Raw genomic sequence first — 19,027 nt, 5'->3', positions numbered from 1 at the left:
CCTGAGCACCCTGTCTCATGCATCAAACCTGGACTGGCGATATATTTCACATATGATAATATACATGTTTCAATGCTATTCTCTCAAATCATCCCACCCTCGCCTTTTCCCACAGAGTCCAAAAGTCTGTTCATTACATCTGTGTCTCTTTTGCTATCTTGGATATAGGGTCATCATTACCATTTTTCTAAATTCCATATATATGTGTTAATATTGGTGTTTCTGTTTCTGACTTATTTCGCTCTGTATAATAGGCTCCAATTTCATCCCCCTCATTAGAACTGATTCAGATGCTTTCATTTTAATAGCTGAGCAATATTTCATTGTGTAAATGACCACAGCTTTCTTATCCATTATTCTGCCAACGGACATCTGGGTTGCTTCCATGTCCTGGCTATTGTAAACAATGCTGCGATGAACATTGGGGTACATGTGTCTATTTCAATTCTGGTTTCCTCGGTGTGTATGCCCAGCAGTGGGATTGCTGAGTTGTATGGCAGTTCTATTTCCAGTTTTTTAAAGGGATCCACACACTGTTCTCCATACTGGCCATACTAGTTTGCATTCCTACCAACAGTGTAAGAAAGGAGGCAAGAATATACAATGGAGAAAAGACAGTCTCTTTAGCAAGTGGTGCTGGGAAAACTGGTCAACCACTTATAAAGAACGAAACTAGAACACTTTCTAACACCATACACAAAAATAAACTCAAAGTGGATTAAAGATCTAAATGTAAGACCAGAAACTATAAAACTCCCAGAGGAAAACATAAGCAAAACACTCTCTGATGTAAATCACAGCAGGATTCTCTATGACCCACCTCCCCGAGTAATGGAAATAAAAGCAAAAATAAACAAATGGGACCTAATGAAACCTAAAAGCCTTTGCACAATGAAGGAAACTATAAGCAAGGTGAAAAGACAGCCTTCAGAATGGGAGAAAATAATAGCAAATGAAACACTGACAAAGTTGGAAACCTGTCCATCACCAAGTCCTGGAGCTTACTCAAACTCATGTCCATTGATTCGGTGATGCCATCCAACCATCTCATCCTCTGTCATCCTGTTCTCCCACCTTCAATCTTTCCCAGCATCAGGGTCTTTCAAATGAGTCAGTTCTTTGCATCAGGTGGCCAAAGTTTTGGAGCTTCAGATTCAGGGTCAGTCCTTCCAATAAACATTAAGGACTGATTTCCTTTAGGATGGGCTGGTTGGATCCCCTATTTTAGTCCAAGCACTCTCAAGTCTTCTCCAACACCACAGGTCAAAGCATCAGTTCTTTGGCGCTCAGCTTTCCTTATATTCCAAGTGTCACATTCATACATGACTACTGGAAAAACCATAGCCTTGACTAGATGGACCTTTGTTGGAAAGTAATATCTCTGCTTTTTAATAAGCTGTGTAGGTTGGTCATAACTTTTCTTCCAAGGAGCAAGTGTCTTTTAATTTCATGGCTGCAGCCACCATCTGCAGAGATTTTGGAGCCCAAAAAACTAAAGTCAGCCACTGTTTCCCCATCTGTTTGCCATGAAGTGATGGGACCAGATGCCATGATCTTAGTTTTCTGATGTTGAGTTTGAAGCCAACCTTTTCACTCTCCTCTTTCGCTTTCATCAAGGAGCTCTTTAGTTCCTCTTTGCTTTCTGCAATGAGGGTACTTTCATCTGCATATCTGAGGTTATTGATATTTCTCCCAGCAATCTTGATTCCATATTGTCTTTCATCCAGTCCAGCATTTCTCATGATATGCTTTGCATGTAAGTTAAATAAGCAGGGTGACAATATACAGCCTTGACATACTCCTTTCCCGATTTGGAACTGGTCTGTTATTTCATATCCAGTTCTAACTGTTGCTTCTTGACCTGCATACAGATTTCTCAAAGGCAGGTCAGGTGGTCTGGTATTCCCATTTCTTGGTATTCCCTCCTAGAGATCTAGGTAAATGTTTGCATCTGGTCAGAAGTTTATTGCTCTAATTCTTGAGAGAGATCTCTAGAAGAAATTAAGACTTTTTTAAAACTTGGGAGAAGAGAGAACATTTCTTTCTTGCCCATAGGAGAATACTACCATTAAGCATATTTCTTGGAATATACAAGTTACTTTACTAAGTATTTGTTGAATAAGTGAATGTTATCTCAGAGGAATGAATCAGTAATTTTCATCCCTAGTCTGTTTCATCACTAGCAGTGTTTAAGGCAACAGTGAAAATTTAAAATATAATATAGTTTTATTCTCCCAGCTGTGATAAATTTATTTGTTTTGGACTCAAAGCTCATGCCAAGAATAAGTAGAGAAAATTAAGTTAAAAAATTAATTTGATGGTATTGGAGAGATGATGAGGAAACCTCAGCTCCTCATCTTTGACACATGCTGGGCAGAAATCTTTGACTCTTGAGTGCCACAAGAGTGCTTCGGATTCAGCTTTGCTTTTAGTGGTCATCTGTGTTATATCTTAGACTCCAGTGCTAAGCAGATTAATAATTCACCAGATACTTTTAGGGTAAAATTGAAGAACACTGGGATCATTTCTTACATCTCTTTTCTTTGAGATCACAGCTCTACACTATTTGGCTGACTTGCATGCTCCAGTTGTATTTTTGTCCTCTCTTTCACGAATGTGTGCTGTCATCTTTAGTATTTGCTTCTTTCTACATCATTGTCCCAGTCATGGTTCTTGAAATGAGTACTGAGATCAGTGATTATTGGTCATTCATTTATAATCAACTCAAATATCATTTCCACTGCTATCAGTTTTTATTTCTTTGCTGCACTTTGATTTCTATTGACAAATGACTTCCTTTGATTATCCATTTTTTATAAAATGTCACCTGGGTTTATTACTGGGAGAGAAGGAAGCAATGCACCTATACACTTAGACCTCTGTGCTTAAACTGAGTATCAGCCTGCATCTCCATGACAGGCTTTGAAAGAGGCAGTATGTGTGTCACTGGTCATGATTAGTATCTCTTATTTGTGTAGTGATTTGTGGAGATTGGGCTTCCCTTGTGGCTCAGCTGGCAGAGAATCCACCTGCAATGCGGGAGACCTGGGTTTGATTGCTGGGTTGGGAAGATTCCCTGGAGAAGGAAAAGGCTATCCACTCCAGTATTCTGTCCTGGGGAATTCCATAGACTGTATAGTCTTTGGGGTCACTAAGAGTCAGACATGACTGACAGACTTTTACTCACTCACTCACTCACTCACTTGTGAAGATGAACTGTGTTTAATTTGTGTACTTATTTTTCAATGAAAAGCTTTTATAAATGGAAGAATTATAAAGTGTAGGCAACACATTTTCCACTGTGTAGCTTAAAGAAAGAAAAGAAAAAGTACTAAGGTCAGTGGAAAGACAGACTAGAAAGTGATAATTAAAGATAATTTAATGATAATATTTTAGTTGAATTATCTCATTTGACTGAAATTTAAAAGAATAGTTAAATAATTATGACATTTGTGATTATTATTTCTAATAAAACAGTTTGCCGGGAGGATTCATACCATTCTGTGGTTTCATGTGCTGCTGTAGTTCTCACTCCTGTGGAACCCCCCATAGAGATGAAGAAAAGAGAAGAACTCAAATTGCGTGAACCTTCAAAACAGTAAGTTGTTCATTTGGTTTTTCAAGTTTTGTAAACTTTATTAGATAATTAGATAACTGATCAAAGTTAGATCCCTCAGAAATTGTGATTTATAATGAATATATTGATATTAGTATATTGAGAGAACAGAAATAAATTATGCATATTAAAAAAAATGATTTATCCTGTAATGCCTCAATGAATAACTTCTGTCTTCTGAGGTTCTGTGTTTGAACTATATACCATTCAGGTTTCACTTTGATACCTTTTCTCGGTGATGTGAGTAAGTAGACTGAAGGCTTTATTTTCTTAATACTATGATTATGTATGTACTGTTCTTGGAATCCTTATTTTATAGTTGTAAGCTTCAATGGTGCAAAATATGAACATTTTCATATATACATTTCTTGGGCTTAAACAGGTTTGTGCTTTATAAGTAATTTAAGTTACTTTTAACTTTACACTGGTTAAAGTTTGCATATTTTTCCATTTAAACAGATCAAGTGTCACTTAAATTTAAATTTGATCTTTTATTGAATAAATAATACTTTTTCTTATAATGGCCGAAAGAATTAAATTCATAGTAGTAAATATAAGATACATGAAGTTGAAGTATCTAACAAACTAGGTTTATTTCTAGTTATGTATTAAGTAAATTAAAAGGGACAACCAACTTGTGAAAGTGTTGCCATGCTTGCTTTAAAGTCTTAGCTTGGAGACTAGGGGATGTATGGTGTTGCCAAGGCTTCCTGGCAACAGAAGGAGTTACCCTGAAGTACCTAGTGTTTTCTTCTATTCAGTTCAGTTCAGTCACTCAGTTGTGTCCAATTCTTTGCGACCCCATGAACTGCAGCATGCCAGGCCTCCCTATCCATCACAAACTGCTGGAGTCTACCCAAACCCATGTCCATTGAGTCGGTAATGCCATCCAATCATCTCATCCTCTGCTGTCCCCTTCTCCTCCTACCCTCAATCTTTCCCAGCATCAGGGTCTTCTCAGATGAGTCAGCTTTTTGCATCAGGTGGCCAAAGCATTGGAGTTTCAGCTTCAACATTAGTCCTTCCAGTGAAGACTCAGGACCTTTAGGTTGGACTGGTTGGATCTCCTTGCAGTCCAAGGGACTCTCAAGAGTCTTCTCCAACACCACAGTTCAAAAGCATCAGTTCTTCAGTGCTCAGCTTGTTTTATACTCCAACTCTCACATCCATACACGACTACTGGAAAAACAATAACCTTGACTGGATGGACCTTTGTTGGCAAAGTAATGTCTCTGCTTTTTAATATGCCGTTTAGGTTAGTCAAAACTTTCCTCCCAAGGAGTAACCGTCTTTTAATTTCATGGCTACAGTCACTATCTCCTGTGATTTTGGAGCCCAAAAAACTAAACTCAGCCACTGTTTCCACTGTTTCCCCATCTATTTGCCATGTAGTGATGGGACCGGATGCCATGATCTTAGTTTTCTGAATATTGAGCTTTAAGCCAACTTTTTAACTCTCCTTTTTCACTTTCATCTATTAGATTAACTTTATCATACTTGTTTGTTTCTTGATGTCTTTCTCCTGGATATGTTCCTGAAGACGAAGTTTCCTGGAATATGATAGTGTCTGATACTCTGTGAAATCAATTAGAAAATCTCTTAATGTTATATACAGTAATGTTGAATTCAAGTGGAGCAATGTTTATATTTGATGGCATGAAAATAGTGTTAATATTCTCATTGTAGAGGAAAGAAATATTAACCAATTCAGAAATAATGATTGTAATTCATTTTTAATACAATCTAAAAGTGAACTACTGTTAATATAGTGTAATTTTTAGGTTTGAAAAGCCTTTTTTTGTCTAATAGGAAGAAAGTTACATCTCACATATGCCAGTTGAATTATATTAGAAAACTCAAATGCATTTTTTGCAAGGTATGTGAGTTTATATATTTGTAAGTTGGATTTTAAATTCCTTAATTATCTTTTAGTGACTCTGTTTAAAACTGGTGAATCGTATTATTTGCTTACATAAAATATATTTTCCATTCTTAGTGACTTCATAAATATTCATTCGTCTTTATTCTTAGGTCTATATTGAAGTAGACAGTACTTGTTAACTGGTTATTTCTGTTACCCTACATTCACTCTGATACTCCTCTGTGTTCTCTGAATCTACTTTCTTTTTTAAACACTCTCCCTTAATAGGATTAGTCTTTTTTTTTTTTAAGTGTTGTTTTTGTTTTTCTGAATCAGAGAGATATTAGTTAAAAACTTTTCTACATATTAGGAGAAAATTTGAGACATTTTACTTTACACTCTTTGTCTTTTTTTTTCTTATCTGTTATGAGCATGATATCACCATCTTTACAGGGTCATTTTGAGTATTATGTGAAGTGATATTGTTAAAGGATCTGAAATCTAAAAATCCACGGAAGTTTGAGTTATGTTTCCCCTTTCATAGCTTCCAACTATCAACATTATTGATCTGATGATTTACAGATACATACTCTTCTCCTGAAGACTCTTCCTAATGCAATCTAATGTATCAAGTTCTTCATTTGGCTTGTCTAACTAGGTGTCCTACCAGAATCTTACACTAGGTTTGTTTGAACCAAATTAATGACTCCTCTATCCCCCTCAAACGCTTCCCAGGTGGTGCTAGTGGTAAAGAACCCACCTGCCAGGGCAGGAGATATAAGAGAGGAAGGTTCAATCCCTGGGTTGGGAAGATACCCTGGAGATTGAAATGGCAACCCACTCCAATATTCTTGTTTGGAAAAATCCCATGGACAGAGGAGCCTAACAGGCGGCAGTCCATAGGGTTGCAAAGAGCTGGATATGACTGAAGCGACTTAGCACTAGCCCCCTCAAGCTTTTTCCTTCTGATGTCTATATTTATGTAAAGCAATCATTTTTCTTATTTTCTTAAAAATTTCAATATGTTTTTCCCTCACACTCACATTCAATTAGTTATTGATTACTTCATTAATGTTTGTATTATATTTTTGTTACCATTTGAGCTGACCAGAAAGGCATATACTTCTCATATTTCAGATCCCTTCTAACATGTGTGTTCAGTGTGAGCTTAATGAAGCCATTCAAATAGTGGTTATCTATCAAATGGAGATTACGTATGACCTCCATACCTCACACTGCTGTTTTAAGAATTAAGTGATAGGTATGGCTGTGTGGCTGGAAGATCCCATGGAGAAAGCAATGGCTACCCACTCCAGTATTCTTGCCTGGAGAATTCCATGGACAGAGCAGCCTGGTGGGTGACAATCCATGAGGTCTTAAAGAGTCAAACACAACTGAGCAACTAATACTTTACTTTCTCATGACTGTATGACAGGAACACAGTATAATTCAGATGTAGTGATTAATTTAAAACTCTTAGTTACCAATGAGAGAAGCCTCAATGTAAATTGATTTCTGAAAATTCAAGGGTGGTGGTTGTAATTGGCTCATGTAATTGAAAGTATGGAGGTAGAAAATTCCTGAAGTATGGTTAAATCTGGTACTCAGACAATATCATGGAGAGTTATTTTCTCGATCTGCATCTCTTTTCTCTGCTTTCTGATCTGTAGTTTCTACTTTCAGAGAGGTTCCTCTAGTGATATTAGTGCCTTCAGGAGGTTCTGCAATGAAGTTTTATTTTTTCATCAAATCCAGAGGTAATAAATGGTTTCTCATTCCCTTTAATCCAAACAATGAGTGTCCTATATATGAGTGTCATTGGCTTTGACCAGCTTAGCTTATTTGACATGACTCTGTTGAAGCGATCACTATACCCAAGAATATTTGATGATTTGATTGACTAGAACCAGGTGACTTGACAAACCCTGGAGGAGAGTGTGGAGATAAGAGGAAAAAGCAGGTCTACTCTCAGAATATGGGTCATCTTGGCAGAAGAAGGCAGGTATGGATGCTGGGAAGTCAAAACAATGGATGCTCAAATAGGTAGTAATATTAGTAACATTAATTTTAAAACTCAGAATTATTTATTATTTTTAAACTATAGACTTCTAAATACATTAAAATACAATTCAATTCAGTTTAGTTGCATCCGATTCTTTGTGACCCCATGAATTGCAGCACACCAAGGCTCCCTGGCCATCACCAACTCCTGGAGTTCACTCAAACTCAGGTCCATTAAGTCACTGATGCCATCCAGCCATCTCATCCTCTGTCGTACCCTTTCCTCCTGCCCCTAATCCTTCCCAGCATCAGAGTCTTTTCCAATGAGTCAACTCTTCACATGAGGTGGCCAAAGTACTGGAGTTTCAGCTTTAGCATCATTCCTCCCGAAGAGCACTCAGGACAAATCTCCTTCAGAATGGACTGGTTTGATCTCCTTGCAGTCCAAGGGACGCTCAGGAGTCTTCTCCAACACCACAGTTCAAAAGCATCAAGTCTTTGGCACTCAGCTTTCTTCACAGTCCAACTCTCACATCCATACATGACCACTGGAGAAACCATAGCCTTGACTAGACGGACCTTTGTTGGCAAAATAATGTCTCTGCTTTTGAATATGCTATCTAGGTTAGTCATAACTTTTCTTCCAAGGAGTAAGCATCTTAATTTCATGGCTGCAGTCACCATCTGCAGTGATTTTGGAGCCCCCAAAAATAAAGTCTGCCACTGTTTCCACTGTTTCCCCATCTATTTCCCATGAAGTGATGGGACCAGATGCCATGATCTTAGTTTTCTGAATGCTCAGCTTTAAGCCAACTTTTTCACTCTCAAGAGGCTTTTGAGTTCCTCTTCACTTTCTGCCATAAGGGTGGTGTCATCTGCATATCTGAAGTTAGTGACATTTATCCCAGCAGTCTTGATTCCAGCTTGTGCTTCTTCCAGTCCAGCGTTTCTCATGATGTACTCTGCATAGAAGTTAAATAAGCGGGGTGACAGTATACAGCTTGACATACTCCTTTTCCTATTTGGAACCAGTCTGTTGTTCCATGTCCAGTTCTAACTGCTGCTTCCTGACCTGCATATAGGTTTCTCAAGAGGCAGGTCAGGTGGTCTGGTATTCCCAACTCTTTCAGAATTTTCCACAGTTTATTGTGCTGCACACTTTCAAAGGCTTTGGATTAGTCAATAAAAAAGAAATAGATGTTTTTCTGGAACTCTCTTGCTTTTTTGATGATCCAGCGGATGTTGGCAATTTGATCTCTGGTTCCTCTGCCTTTTCTAAAACCAGCTTGAACATCTGGAAGTTCATGGTTCACATATTGCTGAAGCTTGGCTTGGAGAATTTTTAGCATTACTTTACAAGTGTGTCAGATGAGTGCAATTGTGCGGTAGTTTGAACATTCTTTGGCATTGTCTTTCTTTGAGATTGGAATGAAAACTGACCTTTTCCAGTCCTGTGGCCACTGCTGAGTTTTTCAAATTTGCTGGCATATTGAGTGCAAAATTTTCACACATCATCTTCCAGGATTTGAAATAGCTCAACTGGAATGCCATTACTTCCACTAACTTTGTTCATAGTGATGGTTTCTAAGGCCCACTTGACTTCACATTCCAGGATGTCTGGCTCTAGGTGAGTGATCATATCATCTTGATTATCTTGGTTGTTAAAATTTTTTGTATAGTTCTTCTTTGTACTCTTGCCACCTCTTCTTAATATCTTCTGCTTCTGTTAGGTCCATACCATTTCTGTCCTTCATCAAGCCCATCTTTGCATGAAATGTTTCCTTGGTATCTCTAATTTTCTTGAAGAGATCTCTAGTCTTCCCCATTCTCTTGTTTTCATCTATTTCTTTGCATTGATCATTGAGGAAGGCTTTCTTATCTCTCCTTGCTATTCTTTGGAACTCTGCATTCAGATGCTCATATCTTTCCTTTTCTCCTTTGCTTTTGCTTCTCTTCTTCTCACAGCTATTTGTAAGACCTCCCCAGAAAGCCGTTTTGGTTTTTTGCATTTCTTTTCCATGGGGATGGTCTTGATCCCTGTTTCCTGTACAATGTCATGAACCTCAGTCCATAGTTCATCAGGCACTCTATCTATCAGATCTAGGCCCTTTAATCTGTTTCTCACTTCCACTGTATAATCATAAGGAATTTGAATTAGGTCATACCTGAATGGTCTAGTGGTGTTCCCTACTTTCTTCAATTTAACTCTGAATTTGGCAATAAGGAGCTCTTTGTCTTAGCAGTCAGCTCCCGATCTTGTTTTTGTTGACTGTATAGAGCTTCTCCATCTTTGGCTGCAAAGAATATAATCAGTCTGATTTCGGTGTTTGACCATCTGGTGATATCCATGTGTAGAGTCTTCCCTTGTGTTGTTGGAAGAGGGTGATTGCTATGACCAGTGCGTTCTCTTGGCAAAACTCTATTAGCCTTTGCCCTGCTTCATTCCATATTCCAAGGCCAAATTTGCCTATTACTCCATGTGTTTCTTGACTTCCTACTTTTGCATTCCAGTCCCCTATGATGAAAAGGGCATCTTTTTTAGGTGTTAGTTCTAAAAGGTCTTGTAGGTCTTCATAGAACCGTTCAACTTCAGCTTCTTCAATGTTACTGGTTGGGGCATAGACTTAGATGACTGTGATATTGAATGGTTTGCCTTGGAAACGAACAGAGATCATTCTGTCATTTTTGAGATTGTATGCAAGTACTGCATTTCGGACTCTTTTGTTGACCATGATGGCTACTCCATTTCTTCTGAGGGATTCCTGCCCACAGTAGTAGATATAATGGTCATCTGAGTTAAATTCACCCATTCCAGTCCATTTTAGTTCACTGATTCCTAGAATGTCGATGTTCCCTCTTGCCATCTCCTGTTTGACCACTTCCAATTTGCTTTGATTCATGGACCTAACATTCCAGGTTCCTATGGAATATTGCTCTTTACAGCATCCTACCTTGCTTCTATCACCAGTCACATCCACAGCTGGGTATTGTTTTTGCTTTGGCTCCATCCCTTCATTCTTTCTGGAGTTATCTCTCCACTGATCTCCAGTAGCATATTGGGCACCTACTGACCTGGGGAGTTCCTCTTTCAGTATCCTATCATTTTGCCTTTTCATACTGTTCATGGGGTTCTCATGGCAAGAATACTGAAGTGGTTTGCCATTCCCTTCTCCAGTGGAACACATTGTGTCAGACCTCTCCACCATGACCCGCCCATTTTGGGTGGCCCCACAGGACATGGCTTAGTTTCATTGGCTTAGTAACATTTAGCATGTTACTCAAATCTAAATATTTATCAAACCACAGATTGAGGAAAGAGCACCTCATGAAATGCACATTAAATTTGGAATCTGTGGAAAATGAAAGAATACAGTTTCCATGATTGGTAATGGATTACTTTTTTGTGCTTCTTTTTAGAAATTTTTGTTGAGATACACAGAATCTATTTATACATACCATGGCTCCATATCTGCAATGAAGGGATTTTATGGAAAATTGTACAGATAGAAGTATGGAGGTGAAAACAGGAGTGAGAATTTACTCGGTTATTTCTTTGTGCACTTCTGATTTTATTTTATTTTACAGGGAGAGTTCTAAACTTCTTAAGAGATGTAATCTAGTGTTTCATTTTTTAGCAATAAAGCATTCCTTAGCCAATTTGTCATTCAGCCTAAGTTTCAAGGCCTCCATGTAGCAGTTCATGTTGTTTACCTCAGGATGGTTTGTTGAAATGATTCTGAGAGATCATGGATGCTATTACTTAGTATATTTTTAAATAACAGGTAAAACTAACCTGTTTTATTCTTAGAGAATCCTTAACCATATAAATTTAAATTTTTATCAGCTCTTTTTATCTGGTTTTATAAGTTCATACTGTATATATGTTAAATTTGGAAAAGTTTAAGTACTCCCTAATGTCGCCTGGAGAATTCCATGGATGGAGGAGCCTCGTGGGCTGCAGTCCATGGGGTCGCAAAGAGTTGGACACGACTGAGTGACTTCACTTTAACAACATCTTCTAAAGTTGTTGAACAAACTCTAGTTGTACTGGAAACACACAAATGATTCTATTATCACCTGATTTCCAACTTTCCTATTCAAATTTCAGGGGAACATGTTCACTCATCCTTTCAAGTAGACATGTATTTATTAATTTAATCCATAAAAATAGATAGTTCTTGAGTATCTGTTTTGTTCTTGGTATTGTGCTCAGGGCTGGAGATTTTTTATTTGAAAACTTCTCATTAAACTTAGATATAATCAAGAAGACACACATTAGTTGATTAATTGAAACAGTGGGAGACTGTGGAAGTGACAATGGTTGTAATATAGAGATATATCATGGTACAAGACTTTATACTAAGAGGCTTTAACATGGTCAAAAGGTCAGGGAAAAATTCACTGAGGAAGTGACACCTGAGCTAAGATATGGAGGATATTAGTTAAGTAAGTGAAAAAGCAAAGGTGGAACTTACCATCAGGATAAGGGCTTGTTCAAATATCCTGTGATGGCTAGGATCAGGGAGAAATTTAATAAAGCTGGTGGGAGTAAAGGGGAGGAAAATAAAAAACAAACCCATGCTTCTAAGTAAGGCCAAAGTGACACAATTAGATTTATCTTTTGAAAACTTTGTTCTGGTTTCTTATTAGGAACAAATTGGATGTGGTGGGGCATTGTTGGTCCTCCAAGGTAGCTTTAGTGGTAAAGAACTCACCTGGGGGGATATAGTCCATAAGGTTCCAAAGAGTCGGACACAACTGAAGTGAGAGCATGCATGAGTGGGGGCATTGGTATGATGGAGCTGGCTTGGGAGAGCTAAACTGTCACCATAGCTTCCCAACTCCAGGTTCAGTGATCTCATACTGGAAGTTTTCTCTCAGCCTCGATGGGTATATTTCCCACAATAATTGGCAAATTCTATAAATCAAGGCTTTTCCCCCTCCCAGAGAACTCATAGTTAATATTTATCAGCTTACCTCTAAATGGGGGACAGGTTGAATGTCTACAGTGAGACCATTTAAGTGATTGCTGACAGTAGCTTGGACTAGGGTGCTGCCACTGGAGATGGTGAAATGTAAAAACTGAACTAAGTCAATATATTTTTCAGAACCAAGGCAAGTTATATGTAGTTATTAACTAGAAGTTAATACCAAGCCCTTACCAAGAATAAATGATTACTCATTGCAATCATGATAAGATAATGTATTATGATAATCCTAACATGTTATTTTGAATTAGTAGTAGTTTATTCAAGGGGGAGTTTTTATATTCTTTTAATTTATATTGGATGTTATCAATGGAATTAATGTGGGAAACACATATAAATGTATTCTTGAATTGTTACCACTGATTCTCACTGAAAATGCACATAAATGTATTACTGTGATAATCCTAACATGTTATTTTGAAATAGTAGTAGTTTATTCGAAGGAGAGTTGTGATAGTCTTTTAATTTATATTGGATATTATCAACAGAATTAAATGTGGGAAACACATATAAATGTATTCTTGAATTGTCATCACTGATTCTCACTGAAAAGGCACATAAATGTAAATAAATTTTGTAAGATGGTTAGACAGCATTACCAACTCAATGGACATGAATTTGAGCAAACTGAGAGATAGTGGAGGACAGAGGAGCCTGGCATGCTGCAGTCCTTGGGGGTCACAAAGAGTCAGACAAGAATTAGCTACTGAACAACAACAATAAAATTTTATGTAGGTTCTTATGTAAAGTCTTATGATTCTTTACTAATAATTTCCCTCCTATACTGATCTGTAGCCTTTATATAGTATCTACCAACAGGTGCCTTAAAACTTTCCCATTAAAAAAAAATAATCAGAAACTGAGGCATGTCATAATGGAATCACGTACTTTGTGTCTCTTTTGCAAGGCTTCTTTCACTCAGCAAGTTTTTGAGATTTATTCATACTGTTGCATGTGCCAAGGTCCAGACCATTTTACTAGTGAGCAGTTTCATCACATACATGTGTCAGAGTTTGGTTAGTAACTATCCTCTTTGACCTCACCTTACAGTCCTGTCCTCTTTGACCTCACCTTACAAACTCACTGAATCTTAGCACCACAGGGCTTCTGGGTGAAGGTCATCTGTATCCAGCTCTTTTCATGTGTTAGTAAAATAATGGTCAAAATTATCCAAAATCGGCTTCAACAGTATGCAAACCAAAAGCTTCCAGATGTTCAAGTTGGATTTAGAATAGGAAGAGAGACCAGAGATCAAATTTCCAGTATCCACTGGATCATTAAAAAAAAGCAAGAGAGTTCCAGAAGAAACAAGAAACATTTATTTCTGCTTCAATGACAACAGTAAAGCCTTTGACTATGTGGATTACAGCAAACTGTGGAAAATTTTTAAAGAGATGGGAATACCAGATCACCTAACCTGCCTCCTTAGAAACCTGTATACAGGTCAAGAAGCAACAGTTAGAACTGGACATGGAACAACGGACTGGTTCCAAACTGGGAAAGGGGTATTTTAACCCTGCTTATTTAACTTAAATGCAGAGTATATCATACAAAATGCCAGGCCGCGTAAAACTCAAGCTGAAATCAATATTGGTGGGAGAAATATCAATAACCTCAGATATTCAGATGACACCACACTAATGCCAGAAAGCACAGAGGAACTAAAGAGCCTCTTGATAAAGGTGAAAGAGGAGAGTGAAAAATCTGGCTTAAAACTCAACATTCATAAAACTAAGATCATAACATCTGGTCCCATCACTTCATGGCAAATAGATGAGAAAATGATGGAAACAGTGATAGAATTTATTTTCTTGGGCTCCAAAATCAGTATAAATGGTGACTGCAGCCATGAAATTAAAAGGTACCTGTTCCTTGGAAGAAAAGCTATGACAAACCTAGCCAGCATATTAAAAAGCAGAGACATTACTTTGCCAACAAAGGTCTGTCTAGTCAAAGCTGTGGTTTTTCCAGTAGTCATGTATGGATGTGACAGTTGGACCATAAAGAATGTTGAGCACCAAAGAATTGATGCTTTTTGAATTGTCGTGTTAGAGAAGGCTCTTGAGGGTACCTTGGATTGCAAGGAGATCCAACCAGTCAATTCTAAAGGAAATCAGTCCTGAATAATCATTGGAAAGACTGATGTTGAAGCTGAAACTCCAATACTTTGGCCACCTGATGTGAAGAACTGACTCATTGGAAAAGACCCTGATGCTGGAAAAATTGAAGGCAGGATGAGAAGGAGACAACAGAGGATGAGATTGTTGGATGACATCACTGACTCAACAGATATGAGCTCCCAGAGATGGTGGTGGACAGGGAAACCTGGTGTGCTGCAGTCCATTAGGTCACAAATTGTCACACATGACTGAGAGACTGAACAACAACAACAATATCCGAATCTGCCCTTACAGGACTGATATTCAATGCTCGATATACTGCCCATGAAAATGTTACCCAACCCTTGTTCACATACCTCTAGTGACAGACAGCTCATCCTTTGGAGGACAGCTTATTGTGTCCTTGGCCATCCTTGCTGTTTAGGAAAGTCTTCTTCATTTATCGCCTAAGTCTACCTCCCAAGATCATCCCCACAGAGGTCCTAGTTCTTGTCCTGGGACCAGTCAAGGAGAGTTAGCTCCTTCTGATGGCCCATGAGCTATAGGGATAAAGGAGGCACAGCTACCACACAGTAGTGTGCTGGTAAATGCTTATCTTATAGTTCCCATTTAGTTATTTTTTGCTGTATAATATTCTATTATATAAATGTATCAGAACTTATTTATCCAATTTACTGTGAATGAATATGTACATGGCTTACAATGTTTGCTTCACAAACCTCCCTGCTATGAACATTCATGGGCTTCTGGTGTAAGGTTTCTCTGGAAAGGATGACAGAGTTGTAAGAGACATACATTTTCCCCTTCAACAGACAGTACTAAACCATTTTCCAGTGGTCCTCATTGTCTACACCTTTGTCCACTTTTAGCCTTGTAAAGTTTTATACTTTTGCCGATCTTATAGGTGTAAACTTGCATCTCATTGTGGTTTTGATTTACATTGACTTCTTTCTAGTGATACTGAATGTCTTTGTAAGTGTTTATTGGATATTTATGTTTCCTGTTCCATAAATTGCCTATCCATATCTTTTGTCCATTTCTTTACTAAGAAATTTGTGTTTCTTTTGTATTTACTTGGAGAAGTTCTGTATATATTTAGGTTTCCCAACTTGAGTAGCTGTGAGCATTGCAAATTTTTCTTCCAGTTGGTGGGATGTCTTTTAATAAATTGTGACTTTTAATGAACATAATTTCATTTAAAAAAACTGAGTCATAAGTATGGTAAGTATGAGGATACTCTTATGAATATTAAACAACCCTCTTCCCATGCAGATTTTCAAAAGAAACAATACCTATTTTGTGAGTTTGGTTAATTCAAAGATAGAGAGGGCTGTCAGAGGAGATGAGTGGAAAGACTTCTGTGGAGAGAACTGTGGCCTAAATTTGAGTCTCCACCACAGCTTTTGGAGGAGGATTGGAGTTGGGAGAAGTAACTTTCTAGTTACTTCACTTTCTCAAGGCTAGTGAAAAATCTTCAAGAGAATCACTCAGACAGAGTTTCAAGCTGTTTCCTGCAGTTAGAAACACTAATGTCAAATGCTGGATTTATGCCTCAGAAAACTGAAGCGGAGGAAAACTTGCCGAGGAAACCTAGAGAGTGAAGTTGGTCTGGCCAGCTGCAAAAGCAGGAGCATCTTGAACTCTCAGAGCTGATCAGGGAGAGGGTAGTTCTTGTAAACTATCTGGAGGGACAAGAAGACCCAGGAGATAGAAGCAGAAGATACTTATCCACTGTCAGTAAGGAAACTGCAAGAGAGTGAGCCAGGAAGAGTCCCCAGAAGAGACCACTCCTGTGCCCATTTCTAGGCCTGAGAGCCAAGTGCATTCTGCCTAAAACTCTTCCACCAATTGTTCTGGCTCACCCGTCCACCTGTCAACCTGGTGATAGGAGTATGTTTACTGCTGGGTGCTTGTAAGAGGATCCTTCTCTGTTTCACATTCTTGGAAAATGTGGTCTTTCATCTATTCACATTCTTGGAAGATGTGGTCTCATCAGTTACTGGTTTATTCAATTAAAAAAAAAGATTCAAGATAGTTGATTGTTTTCAAACTTCATGTTTTACTTAAGAACCAGTGGATTTTAATATATAATAGATAAAAATCCCTGGAGAAACTGCTTACCTATATTCATTGTTGTTATTTTTACTTTCTGCTCCTTAGTGAATCATAATATCCAGTCTCTTGTGCAGACTAGTCAAAAAATCCTATTGTAACATTTTGCATCTAATCTGACAATCATTCTTTGTACAATGAACATGCAGATGCTGTTTTTCAGATGAGTTGGGACAGCCTGGTAAAATGACTGAAGTGTTTCAGTTCATCAGTGCAGTGTAGTACCTACCATTGTAGTCTTTATAGTGTGATATAAATACCATTTATCAGATCACTAAGAGACTACAGTTGCATCACAATTGTAGTGAAAGTAGCTCTCATGCACAGATAAAAAGGATGGTGCTAACTTTTAACTGCCCCTGCTAACATCATCCCATGGAAAAATTCTGTTTCCCAATAAATGAAAGATTTCAATTAAATTTATTATGTATATAATAACATAATTATTTAATAATACCATAAAGATTATATTAAGTGATATTAATTTCCTAATTTTTGCCTCTCAAGGGAGATAGATTAGTAGAAAAAAATCAAAAGCTTTGAAATACAACATCTCTACTTAATAGCAGAACCACGTAGGAAACATTATTAACTTTATTGGAATCATGTATCTCATTAACAAAATAAGGACAATAGCATTTGCTTTGTAAGATTTTAAGTATCCTTTTAAGCATTCAATATTTAAGTGTAAAACAGATTAATTCTGGATACAAACAAGTAAAACATTTGATTTGATATTTCTTGTGGGAATAAATTGGTCATGAAGATAGAGAGGAGATGTATAACAAAAAGTAGTATTTTATGGAATTTATGACTTTATATATTTCCTCAACATTACCTATTCATAATATGTTATTGTCTGCTTAATTCCTAAAGGAGAATTATCTTTCTGTCTACTAGATTTGAGTTTCTTTCATAACAAAATCTTTTTTAATCTTCTGTAATACTTAGGATGAAAATAAATAGTAGGTACTCAGAGATACTGGAGAATTGATTAATTTTATTTATTTTTGAAGTAAAGTAAATTATTTTTAATTTAGAAAGTAGGTCCACTATTATAGTTGTCTGACACTGTCAAATTGAAAATAGTTAGATTTGATTAATGCATAGCCACTGTTAATCTTTCAGTATTAGCATAGTAAATATTTGAATAATTAATATTTGAAGATGCCATATGGAATTCGAACAGTAATTTTATCAATGATTGAAAAGAAAGAACTCTACAGTAGGAGTTTAAAAACCTAACTCACAGGTCTGGGATAAGGCAAGACTGTATTTCTAAGCCATAGTTCTCTGTAAAGCAAACATTGGTAGCACAAACTTCAAGGAGACATTTTAAGGAGTGAAAGTCTAGGGTAGTATCTTGTAAAATGGGAAGCAGCCTACTTTGCTATTTACAGGAATCTAGAATAAATATTCACAAATATTTTCAAATCTTTGAATTAAAGGATCCCCACAGTTGTTGGTAAAATCAAGGTTCTTGGAGACTAATTCACTCCCATGCACTCCTATAATGTATAAACACCTCTATTTTGGTGCTTACTAGACAGATATTCTGTGCTCTCACCAGACACTGAAGACAGGTGTTTTTTGAGGACAGGTAATTTTTATCAATATTTTTGTTTGTTTTTTAATCCCCTGGGCTTAGCACAAAATTTTATACATTATAGGCACTGGAATATTATTTGTTGAATTTATAAATACATTTAAAAAACAATATTGTTGTGTATTCAATAGCAGAGAGAATGTTAAACTACCATACAGTTCTGCTCATTTCACATGCTAGCAATGTAATGCTCAAAATCCTTCAAGCTAGTCTTCAGCAGTATGTGACTGAGAACTTCCATATGTACAAGCAGAGTTTAGAAAAGGCAGAAGAATAGAGGTCAAATTGCCAACATTCGTTGGATCATACAGAAATGAAGGAAATTCCAGGAAAACATCTACTTCTGCTTCATTTACAATGCTAAAACCTTTGACTGTGTGGATCACAACGAACTGTGGAAAATTCTTAAAGAGATGGAATTACCAGACCACCTTACCTGTTTCCTGAGAAACCTCTGTGCAGGTCAAGAAGCAACAGAACTCTACTAGAAACAACAGACTGGTTCAAAATTGGGGAAGAAGTATGTCAAGTCTATATATTCTCACTCTGCTTATGTAACTTCTATGCAGAGTACATTATGCAAAATGTTGGGCTGGATGAATCACAAGCCAGAATCAAGATTGCTGGGCAAAATATCAACAGGCTCAGATATTGAGATGATACAACTCTAAAAACACTCTGATGGTAGAAAATGAAGAGAAACTTGAAAGAAGAGAGGGAAAA

The 19,027-nt window shown here is 37.3% G+C and overlaps 1 protein-coding gene across 2 annotated transcripts in view; it reads left to right on the top strand.

Annotated features, from left to right (window-relative positions):
* Positions 1 to 19,027, top strand: part of CCSER1 (coiled-coil serine rich protein 1) — a 1,276,721-nt gene that overhangs the window by 161,869 nt on the left and 1,095,825 nt on the right. For both annotated transcript variants that reach the window (XM_068975615.1, XM_068975616.1), the window contains exon 4: positions 3,478 to 3,598. In XM_068975615.1, coding sequence (XP_068831716.1) covers positions 3,478 to 3,598 — 121 coding nt within the window. The remainder of the gene's footprint in view (positions 1 to 3,477; positions 3,599 to 19,027) is intronic.

The sequence above is a fragment of the Capricornis sumatraensis genome, chromosome 7, assembly GCF_032405125.1.
Source record: "Capricornis sumatraensis isolate serow.1 chromosome 7, serow.2, whole genome shotgun sequence".
Lineage (NCBI taxonomy): Eukaryota > Metazoa > Chordata > Mammalia > Artiodactyla > Bovidae > Capricornis > Capricornis sumatraensis.
The sequence above is the reverse complement of the archived record's forward strand: the minus strand, read 5'-3'. Positions and strand labels throughout refer to the sequence as shown.